Below are 12260 nucleotides of genomic sequence, written 5' to 3' on the forward strand. Positions count from 1 at the left end.
ACCAGCAATGCAGAAGTGTTCCTATTTCCCCACTATCTCTCCAGCATAATTTGTCATCAGTGTTTTTGATTTTGGCCATTCTTACAGGTGTAAGATGGAATCTCAGATTTGTTTTGGTTTGCATTCCTCTGATGACTAAGGATGTTGAACATTTCCTTAAGTGTCGTTCAGCCATTTTACATTCCTCTGTTGAGAGTTCTCTGTTTAGGTCCGTACTCCCATTTCTTATTGGATTATGTGATCTTTTGGTATCCAATTTCTTGAGTTCTTTGTATATTTTGAAGATCAGACCTCTGTCTGATGTGGGGTTAGTGAAGATCTTTTCCCATTGTGTATGCTGTAGTTTTGTCTTGTTGATGATGTCCCTTGCTTTACGGAAGCTATTTAGTTTCCGGGAGTTCCATTTATTAATTGTTTTGCTCTGTGTCTGTTCTGCAGGTGTTATATTTATGAAGTCCTTCCCTGTGCCAATGCATTCAAGTGTACTTTCTACTTTATCTTCTATAAGGCTCAATGTGGCTGGCTTTATGTTGAGGCCTTTGATCCATAAGGACTTGAGTTTTCTACATGGTGATAGATATGGGTCTATTTTCATTCTTCTACATGTTGATATCCAATTATGCCAGCACCACTTTGTAGTGGGATCTGCGGGCTTCATTCCTGCCACCCGGCTCCCGGCCACCTAGCTAGCTTATGCCCCAAAATAACAACTCACAAACTGTATCCATGTAACATCTGCTTGGCACATTTCTATTAATGTGTGTAGCACTACAAGGTGTGCTTACCAGGAAGATTCTAGCCCAAGTCTATTCTGGGTCTGAGCTTCATAGTGTCTGCTCCAGAGAGGAGAGGAATGGTGTCTGTGCCACTTCCTCTTCCTCCCAGCATTCTGTTCTGTTTACTCTACCCACCTATGTTCTAACCTATCAGGCCAAGCAGTTTCTTTATTAACCAATGACCTTCTTCCATCACCACTTGTTAAATATACTTTCTTTTTTCCATTTGATATTTTTTTGCTTCTTTATCAAAGATCAGTGTTCAGAGATGTGTAGATTGATATCCATGTCTTCTATTTAGTTCCTTTGGTCCTCCTGTCTGTTCTTATGCCAATACCAGGATGTTTTAAGTACTGCAGCTCTCTAGTAGAGTTTAAAGTCAGGGATTGTAATGCCTCCAGAAGTTTTTTTATTGTAGAGGGTTGTTTTGGCTATCCTGGGTTCTTGCTTTTCTATATGAAGTTGAGTACCATTCTTTCGAAGTCTTTGAAGAATTTTGCTGGGATTGTGCTGTGCATCGTATTGAATCTGTAGATTGCTTTTTTTTTACTACATTAATTCTGCATACCCAAAAGCATGTTATATCTTTTCACTTTCTGGTGTCTTCTTCAATTTCTTTCTTCAAAGTTTGAAAGCTTTTGTCATACAAGTCTTCTGCTTAGTTGGTTAGGGTAACTATGAGATATTTTATGCTATCTTCGGCTATTGTGAAGGGTGTTGATTCTCTGATTTCTTCCCCAGCCAATTTATCATCTGTGTATAGGAGGGCTACTTCTTTTTGTTAATCTTGTATCCTGTTATATTGGTGAAAGTGTTTATGAGTTGTAGAAGTTCCTTGGTAGAATTTTTGGGATCATTTATGTAAACTATCATATCATCAGCAAAAAATGAGAGTTTGACTTCTTTTTTTTTCCAATTTATATCACTTGATCTCCTTTTGGTGTCTTATTGCTCTAGCTAGGACCTCAAGAACTATATTGAATAGATATGGAGAGAGTGGACAACCTTGTCTTGTTCCTGATTTCAGTGGAATTGCTAGAAGTTTCTTTCCATTTAGTTTGATGTTGGCTGTTGGCTTGCTGTATATTGCCCTAATTATGATTAAGTATGTTCCTTGTATCCCTGCTGTCTCCAAGAACTATATGTTGAAGGGATATTGTATTTTGTCAAAAGCATTTTCAACATCTAATGAGATGATCATGTGGTTTTATTTTTCAGCTCGTTTATATGGTGGATTACGTTGACAGCTTTTCTAATGTTGAACCATTCTTGCATCTCTGGGATGATGCTGAATTAAGCATGGTGGATGATGATTCTGATGTGTTCCTGGATTCAATTTGCCAGTATTTTATTTAGTATATTTGTATAAGTGAGATTGTTCTGTAATTATCTTTTATAGTAATGTCTTTTTGTGGTTTGTATATCAGGATAATTTAGCCTCATAAAAAGCATTTGGCAATGTTCCTCCTGTTTCTATTTTGTGGAATAATTTGAGGAGTATTTGTATTATTTCTTTTTTGAAAGTCTTGTAGGAATTCTGAACTGCAAATATCTTTTCCTCGGTTTTTTTTATGGTTAGGGGACTTTTGATTTTTGTTTCTGTTTTTTTAGCAGTTATAGGTCTGTTTAATTTGCATATCTGGTCTTGATTTAATTTTGGTAAGTGATATTTATTCAGAATGTTGTCCATTTCCTTTAAGTTTTCAAATTTTGTAAAGCACGTATTTCCAAAATATGACCTGATGATCCTCTGTTGGTATGAGAGAATTGTCTGTATTCTGTCAATCATGTTTTAAATAAATGCTAATTGGCCAGACAGGAAGTATAGGTGAAAGAAAACAGACAAAAAGTAGACATGATGCAAGGAGAACAGGAGAATTCTGGGAAGGAGGAAGTTGATTCCTCCCATTCCTGCCCAGACTCCAAAGAAGCAAGATGTGAGCTGCCCTGCTAAAAAGGTACCTAACCATGTGGCTAGCGTAGATAAAAACAAAGGGTTAATATAAACTACAAGAGCAAATATGTAGCCTGAGTTAATGGGACAATCATATTTATAACTTATAGATATCTCTGTGTGATTTTCTTTGGGGCTAAACAGCTGTGGGGTACCAGGCGGGACAGAAACCCCAACAAACAGGCCTCATTCATGTTACACTCTGTATTTCCTCTGTGTCTGTTGTCATGTTCCCTTTTTCATTTCTGATTTTGTTAATTTGGATATTCTCTCTCTGCCTTTTGGTTAGTTTGGATAAACATTTGTCTATTTTGTTGATTTTCTCAATGAACCAACTCTTTGTCTCATTGATTCTATGTATTGTTTTCTTTGTTTCTATTTTGTTGATTTCAGCATTCAATTTGGTTTTTTTCTGCCATTTAGTTCTCTTAGGTGAGTTTGCTTCCTTTTGTTCTAAAGTTTTTTCAAATGTTCTGTTAATTCACTAGTGTGGAATTTTTCAAGCTTCATTATGTAGGCATTTAGTGCTATGAACTTGCCTCTTAACACTGCTTTCATCGTGTCCCATAAATTTGGGTATGTTGTGTGGCCATTTTCATTTGTAATACCCAGAAATTGAGACAATCTAGATGCCCCTTAACTGAAGAATCGATAAAGAAATTGTGGTTGTGAGCCTTGCCTTTAACAGCTCAGCCATCTCTCCAAAGCCAGCTGAACTGGGACTGAAAGAGCATGTGACCAAACTGGACTCTCTGAATGTGGCTGACAATGAGGGCTGACTGAGAAGCCAATGATAATGTCACTGGGTTTTGATTCTACTGCATGTACTAGCTTGTTGGGAGCCTAGTCTGTTTGGATGCACACCATCCTAGACCTGGATAGAGGGAGGAGGTCCCTGGACTTCCCACAGGGCAGGGCACTCTCACTTCTCTTAGGACTGGAGAGGTAGGGGGAGGGGAGTATGGGGAGGGGCAGGGAAATGAGAGGATGGGAGGAGGTGGAAAGTTTTAATCAATAAAAAAATAAATAAATAGAGGCAACTGTATGACAAAAAAGAAGAAAGTTTAAAAGAAGATAGAAACTGCTCTGGAATTTGCTTTCTTCTTGAGCTGTTAATTCCACAAACGTTCATTGTCAGAATGTAATAAACTGATCAAAGCGGAAACAAAAGAAAAGAAAATGTGGTACATTCATGGAGTAAAGTACTACTCAGAAGTAAAAATAATAATGACATCTAGAAATTTGCATGCAAACGGACAGAAGTGGAAGAAAACATCCTGAGTGAGGTAAACCAGACCCAAAAAGATTAACACAGAATGTACTCACTCATAAGTATAGGAGTTGTAAAACAAATAATAACAAGCCTGTAATCCGTGACCCCAGAGAAGTTGAGTTACAAAGAGAATACTAAGAGAAACATCCATAGACTACCCTGAGAAGGGGAAGTAGACCGGATCCTCTGAGAAAATTGAGAGTGAGTGTGGAGGGAAGAAGGGCTTTTGTGGGGAGGGATTCAGTCCTGCCTCAATGCAATGTGCTAGACTTCATTCCCCAAGTTAAGATTTCCCAAGTGAAGCTTAACCCTCTCTGAGGAATGGATGAGAGTGGAGTGATGGAGAACGTGGATGGAGGGAGCAGGAAGAGGGGAAGGAGCGGTAACTGGAAATGGTATGTAAAATGAGAAAAAAAAATAGATGTTTTAAATAAAATAAATAAATCTTTTTTAATATCAAAAAATGTTATAGAGAGATGATTTGAGGGTCATTTCTCTATAGAAATAATAGATATTATGGCAAATATATATAAAAGGGTACTCTTGGCCTGACAAGCCCATATGAAAATGATTCTCACCACCCCTCAGTTTAGACTATGACTTTAGTAATGGATGGATGGTTGTCTGTCCACTACTTCTCATATACAAGGCATTAACACCTTAAAAACAAAATTCCTATCATCAGTTTATCAGACAAGATAATTTCCAAACATTGGCCTAACAGCTTGCCTGCCCTCAGGAAGTAAACAATCAAAGTAGCCAAGCTGCTACAAGAACATGGGATAAAATTCTTGATATTAATACTCCCAAGACATCTTTATCACTATAAAAAAAAGCTATAGATCCTTTTATGAATTTGTAAATTATCTACAAGAAGCTATAGAGCAGCACATTGATAATAAAGTAGCTGCTTACACCGTGTCCCTTTCAACTGCTCATTAAAATACAAATTTTATCTGTACAAAGATTCATTGTGTAGTTGTTAATGCCTCTCTAACTATTGTTGATTTTATTTATTTTATTTTATTATTATTATTACAAATTTTCACCTAATCAACTCCTCCTATTTGCCTACCCCTCTCCCATTCCCCCACCCCTTCTCTATCCAGTCCAAAAAGCAGTCAGGGTTCTCTGCCCTGTGGTAAATCCAAGGTCCTCCCCGCTCCATCTAGGTCTAGGAAGTTGAGGATCCAAACAGACTAGGTTTCCACAAACTCAGTACATGGAGTGGAATCAAAACCCAGTGCCTTTGTCCTCGGCTTCTCAGTAAGCCCTCCATGTCAGCTGCATTCAGAGAGTCCGGTGTGATCACATGCTCCATCAGTCCCAGTCCAGCTGGCCTTGGTGAGTTCCCATTAGATTGGCCCCACCATCACAGTGGATGGGTGCACCCCTGCCGACCCTGACTTCCTTGCTCATGTTCTCTTTCCTTCTGCTCCCCATTTGGACCTTGGGAGCTCAGTCCACTGTTCCAATGTGGGTCTCTGTCTCTATCTCCATCCATTGCCAGATGAAGGTTCTATGATGATATGTAAGATACTCATCAGAGTGGCTATAGTATAGGGCCAGTTCAGGTGCCCTCTCCTCAGCTGCTCAGGGAAAAAGCTGGGGACATCACCTTGGACACCTGGGAACCCCTCTAGAGTTCAGTCTCTTGCCAATCCTCAAATGGCTCCCTTAATTAAGATATATATTTCCCTGCTCCCATATCCACTCCTCCTCCATCCCAACTGTCCCATTCCCCCAAGCTCTCCCCTACCTCCCCTTCTCACTTCTCTCTCCCCATCATCCTTTACCACTGTCCCACTCCTACCCCCCAGCTCTCAATTTCTGCCTGGAAATCTTGTATACTTCCAATATCCTGGAGGATAACTATATGTTTTTTTTGGGGGGGGTACACCTTCCTATTTAGCTTCTCTAGGATCATGAATTATAGGCTCAATGTCCTTTATTTATGGCTAGAATCCACTATGAGTGAGTACAAACCATATTCATCTTTTTGGGTCTGGGTTACCTCACTCAGGATAGTCTTCTCTATTTCCATCCATTTGCATACAAAATTTAAAATGTCATACAGTATAAGTAACCATGGGAGTAAAATTATTTAATGAAACCTCATGGTTTCCATTTGTTCTTAATTGAAACAGGGTCCAAAGTTCTCACACATTCCCTGGAAATAGTTGTGTACTCAGACTAGCCTTGACCTGCTAATCTTCATTGCCTGCACCTCCTGAGTGCTGGGATTCCTGGCTTCTGCTCAATAAGCCAGACTATCAAAGGAAATTATATCTTATTTTATTTTACTTTTAAAGTCATTTTGTGTTCCAAATTTATCAGCAAACCTTGTGCATGCTTGGAACTTTTGAAGGCCAGAAGTGGGTGTTGGACACCAGGGAAGGAAAGTTACAGAGAGTTATGAGCTGCTATGTGTGTGCTGGGCACTGGAAACAAGTCCTTGGGATGTGCAGCCAATTCTCCAGAGTCTTGTGTGACTATTTAAGTTAAGGTTCTAAGGAAGTACAGGCCTTTACACAAATAATTACTCCTGATGTTTTTCCAAGAAAGAAAAAAGTATGGTTTAATTTGATTTGATTTTAAAGTGCTTCATTCATCAATTATCATTTTCACTTTTATTGAAAATAGATATTTTTATGTAATATATCCTTTTTATGATTTCGCCTTTGACTATTTATCCAAGTTCTCACTCATACTCAGTCATAAAATTCTAACTAATTTCAATGGGACACATATAAAAAGAGCCATACAATGAGACCTGCTGGTGAAAAGAATGTCTTTTACAAAAGAGGGACAGAATAAGAAAGGAGAGTGAGAGTCAAGGTGACATTCATTTACAAAACTGTCAAATAAAAAATTGAAACCTGAAGGAAAACAGATATTTACTGGCATCAAAAAGAGCTCAGATCCTCTCTGAGTTTGAGGTTCACACCTATAAAGATTGAATCAAATTAGATGTGAAATGATTTTGAAATTTAGTCACTGGGCCAAGATTGCCTGTGGGCTCCTGTGTGAATCCCAAAAATTGAAACAGAGATTCCCACTGTTGCATTCTCTCTCATCAGAACAAATTCTCCAGATTCCTTCAAGATTCCTCAGAGTCTAATGCATGGAGTCATGGGAAGGTGCAGCAGGTGTTGAGCAGTTTATTGCACCAGACAAATGATCCCTAGATAGGCCGTGCGGTTACTAGCTGTGGAACAGTTGCTGCTCTCTGTAATTTCTCTCATGAGCCACTTCATTTCTTCCCTAAAACAGCTGTGGGGTTCTTTCTGTGACCCTTTGGCAATGGGTTTTACATTTATTCGGCAAGCATATAGCTGCAATTGGTCAAGATGATGAATTCTCTTTAGGCTGTATAACTTTGATGGATAGACACAATGCTAGGATATTTTGCAGTACTCAGACTTACATAGGTTCTCAGTCCAAAGACGGCCTTTTCCACAGACAGCAAGCTTTGGACACCAGAGCAGATTCAAAGCAGTTTAGTAGCATCTGGAGGCAAATATTAGGATGGCCCTAGAAACAAAAAATAGTAGTCATTAGCCGGGCAATGGTGGCACATGCCTTTAATCCCAGCACTCGGGAGGCAGAGGCAGGCAGATCTCTGTGAGTTTGAGGCCAGCTTGGTCTACAAGAGCTAGTTCCAGGACAGGCTCCAAAACCACAGAGAAACCCTGTATCGAAAAAAATCCCCAAAAAATACAAAAAAAAAAATAGTCATTTTCCTGGGTGCTCTTTGTTGCTGATTAAAGGTCAGAGCTTGAAGAAAGTTTAGTCTGCATGTGCTCCCTACCACTCAAGGTCAAACTAATTCATAGTTTATGATAAGTCTTATGTTTAAATGCTATTTTCTGTCCAGGAGTCCTCACCAACTTAGAGCTACAAACATGGGTCAGTGTGACGTTGCTGACCTAAGAGAAACTACATGGATTATTATGGGGTATGAGAATGGGCTGGGCCCTGAAAATGTGACAATATTGTCTAGAGTTTCGGCTATGAGATAGCAGCATTGAGGAGCAGCAGTGGCAGTATGGAGACAGACAGAGATGATTGTGTGGAGCTATGTGAGAGCTGCTGCAGAATGTGAGTGAAGAGAGTGTGTGCTGAGTGATAGATGAAGGATGGAAGAAGTGTGAGAGAGTGAATGAGTGATACTGAGTGAATGAAGAGGATTGAATAATGTAGAAGGTGTGTGTGTGTGTGTGTGTGTGTGTGTGTGTGTGTGTGTGTGTGTGAACAACTGTGTGAGAGAGAGCTGTGTTAAAGAGTTGCTACTACATATAGGACCTGTGCCTAGGAACTGTGGAAAGTGCTGAATTGTGTGAGAGAGGTAAATGAGATGTTTGGCTGTGTTTATATTTGTAACTGTGTGGAGGCAAGGAAAATGAAGCTGTATAGAAAAGAGATATAGAAGAAAAATGTATATAAAATAAATATGTGTAGCCATATGAAAAGAGATGTAACTGAATGTAGAAATATGTAACAGTGCAGGAGAGATATGTTGTGAAGGTAGCTGTGTAGAGACAGATTTTCAGACAGTATTTTTCATATGAAGTAAAAGAAAAAGTTACCACCAGTAAAGCATGCACTTCTTCCTTTTTTCTTAGGTTACCCAGAGAACGTTTGTTTTCTTTGTTTCCCTCAGATAAAAAAAGTCTGTCCCTGAATGCATTGTAGATTCTTTACATACCCTGGTACTGTTGGTTTTTAAAGGAAACTGATATATTTGGGGGAAGCTCAAGGTCCCAAAAGAAATAAACCCTCCTTAGTCACTCTCTGAACCTGCTCCTGGGCTGACCATGAGTTCCTGTGTTCTGTGTGCCTCCTGCTGGAAATGAGCTCCAAAGTCGTTCCTGAGCACAATTCAGGGAGTGTTGTGTGCCTGACTGTGATGTCCCTCTGTATGCTCCTCACAGTAATATTTGGCTGTCACATCCACTAACACAGAAGTCAACCTTGAGGACAACTCTTCCTTCGATGTATTTCTAGAGGTGAAGATGAAGTTACTCTGTCCACATAGTAAGCCATCCCTTAGCTCTAGATGAGGGGCTGAGCTTAGTGTGCAGTAGTCAGAAATAGAATTATCCAATTGATCAGAGAAACAGAAGACATAAAGTTGAAATGCAGTAATGGAGAGAATTTGATAAAAATTTTAAGCCTATCACTTCTTACATTTATTTATGCAGTTCTCAAGAAGAGAAGAAAGGCTTGGAAAACTCAGAGTGCTTACCTGTGACAGAGCCTGGATCACCTTCCACTTAGTTCCATATGAATTACTGACACTTTTCCTGTTAAGGGTCCACCCTAACCTTAGTATGAGGAGTATGAGGGAAAAGTTTATCTGAGATTCCTGAGTTTAGCCAGCAGCTGATCATGGTAACCATCGAGAATTGCTCTTTCTCTTGCTGACATGTTCTACATTTTCTTTAGGTGAAACATGATATACTTGTCTTAAGAAAGTCAATCACTACAGGATAATTTTTATTTTTAGAAACATGATCAATTCCTAGAGTCTATAATTGTAAAGAGGATTCCAAGAAAAGCATCAGATGGATAGGGTGCCCATATAAGAAAGAAAATTTATGCATGTCCCAATTTTAAAAATTTTTTAAATACATTTTTATTGATATTTATTGAGTTCTACATTTTTCTCTGCTCCCATCCCTGCTTCTCCCCTCCTTCCTTCAATTCTCATCCAAGGTCCCCTTGCTCCCAATTTACTCAGGAAAACTTGTTTTTTTTTCTACTTGCTACTTCCCATGTAGATTAGATCTATGTAAGTCTCTCTTAGTTGTCTAAATTATCTGGGAGTGTGGTTTGTAGGCTGGCTTTTTTTGCTTTATGTTTAAAAACCACCTATGAGTGAGTCTATGTGATTAATTGTCTTTCTGTGTATGGGTTACCTCACTCAAAATAATGTTTTCTAGATCCATCCATTTTCCTGCCTGATGAACAGGACCAGGCCTCTTATATTTCCAGGTTGGAATCTTATTATTCTACCACCAATGCTATCTATGGAGAAACCTAATTTTTTGCCGATGTAGCAGATTCTATACCCTCAGGATTCCACAGCTTGACACTCAGCTCTAACCTTAATCCTAAAAGAGTAAGAAATTTGATTGCTACTGCCAAAAGCAATTGATGACCACAATGTATCAATAACTAAAGTCATACAATTTCATTTCATAGAAGAGCTTAAAGAACCTAACCCAACATCTTTAGCTACCCCTTCCAACAAACTGCCATTGCTTGTTTGTAGAAAATCAAGCTGGACTATAAAACTGTCTTTTGTTTGCACAAATCCTGTTGATTTGTGTTATACTGATGTGATGATAGCTTATTCCCAACTATTCTAAAAACAGTTCTAGTCCCTAAGGTTTAAGAGATATTTATATCATAATTTATTGCTACAGTTTGTCCTATTTGCTTTATTAAAAAGAATCATGTCAAAGGAGATGGTGACTGGTAAACATCTGGTCCAGTTATGGCCTGCTCTGAGGCATCCTGAATCAGCATAATTTCCTTAGAAGCAGTCCTTTTGAAAAGGTGACAACAATCCTAAAAGACTGATTTGACAGACAAAGGGACACTCCTAGTGATTATTTCTCAGCAAGTCATTATGCTAATCTCTCTATCATCTCAGTCTAAGGGCAGCTTCCTGCTCCTCCAGGGTTTCTGACACACTCAGGATGTGGTTGCAACACTGTGTCTTGCACAGTAATAGACTGCAGAGTCTTCAGATGTCAGGCTGCTGAGCTCCATGTAGACTGTGCTGGAGGATTTGTCTGCAGTCAATGTGACCTTGCCCTGGAACTTCTGAGCATATTTAGTTTCACCATCTGATGGATCAATCCTTCCAATCCACTCCAGTCCCTGCCCAGGCTTCTGCTTCATCCAGTGCATATAGTAGCTAGTGAAGGGGTATCCTGAAGCCTTGCAAGACATCTTCACTGAAGCCCCAGGCTTCACCAGCTCAGCCCCAGACTGTAGCAGCTGGATCTGTGAGTTCACACCTACAGAGAAAAAGGCAGAGTGGATGCCATTGTCACCTGAGAGTGTGGAAATCTGCAGTTGGGGAGAGTGTTACCTGTAACTGCTGCCAAAAGGAAGAGGACAATATAGCTCCATCCCATGGTGAGGACCTTGTGTGCTCAGTGACTGTGGAGAGGACACTGATCATATGATGTTATGGTGTGTGCATCCCTGTATTAACCACCATAAGTTCGTGTGATTTGCATATTCATGAGCAGGGAACTTCTTAAATAAAGACCTAGTCCAGTTGGAGAAAAAGGAAGTACAGGGCACCTGGGTCAGGTAGGAAGATGATGAGGTTCAAAACCTACTCCTTTCTGGGAAAATGATCTCATACTTCTTCCTTGAGCACTGTGCAGACCCTCTGTAAATCACATCATGGCCCAAGATCTCAATTGATTTCAGGCCTGGAACAGTTACTTTGCTTTGAGACAAGGTTATCAGATTGATTTATAAGAGGTGACTGTGATAATGAAGATGATAGCCATTAGTAATTCCAAAGCCTGCTAAATTTTCAGAATTTGTAGCCTCCTTTCAGATATATACAATTTACATTTGCCTTTGCACCTTGTTACATAACAACTGACTTAAATGACCAAAAGGGAACATACTATGAAAACATTTGTATATCAAAGTTTATTACATCACTTTCACTAATAACTGAATTATAGAAACAAATATAATTGTAAACAGGTGATTCCAGCAAGAAAATGGGTTTATATATGCAATACAAAAGAAATATTTTATCTAAAGGGAATAAAGAAATGGCATCATTCTCAGGAAATTCAATGCAACTGTAGGTAGCTGTATTAGTTAAAGACCAACTTAGAAATGCAGACATTATAAGATTATTTCATTATTAGTTTTTAGATCTTGTGACAAAACGTTTACATATACCAATACATAAAAATATTTAAAAGAAACTGTCTAGCATAGTAAGTGAAAAAACAGGTGGAAGTGATAAAAGAGTAGAGATTTTTCAGTAAATTTAAAATTATAAACATATATGAAAATAGTTTCAGTTTTCAAGATGACTTTGCTTATTTTAATTATTTATATATGTATGATATATTATGATCAAATCTACCACAAATATGTCCCTCTGGATCAACTTGGGACCTTCCAATTAATCTCTTTCCCGAATTCCTGACCTCTTTTCTTCATTAACACAGTGAATCTAATCAGTGCTATATGCACACATAGAGGT

General features: G+C 38.8%; 1 gene segment (V, D, J or C); it reads right to left on the reverse strand.

Moving 5' to 3' along the window:
- LOC101998540 overlaps window positions 1-11160 on the reverse strand; it is a 698241-nt gene extending 687081 nt beyond the window's left edge. The window contains 2 exon segments of the C gene segment in view: window positions 10726-11034; window positions 11109-11160. Of these exon segments, the coding sequence occupies window positions 10726-11034; window positions 11109-11154 (355 nt within the window).
- Between the last annotated feature and the right edge of the window lie 1100 nt (window positions 11161-12260).

Source organism: Microtus ochrogaster, chromosome 1 (assembly GCF_000317375.1).
Source record: "Microtus ochrogaster isolate Prairie Vole_2 chromosome 1, MicOch1.0, whole genome shotgun sequence".
NCBI lineage: Eukaryota > Metazoa > Chordata > Mammalia > Rodentia > Cricetidae > Microtus > Microtus ochrogaster.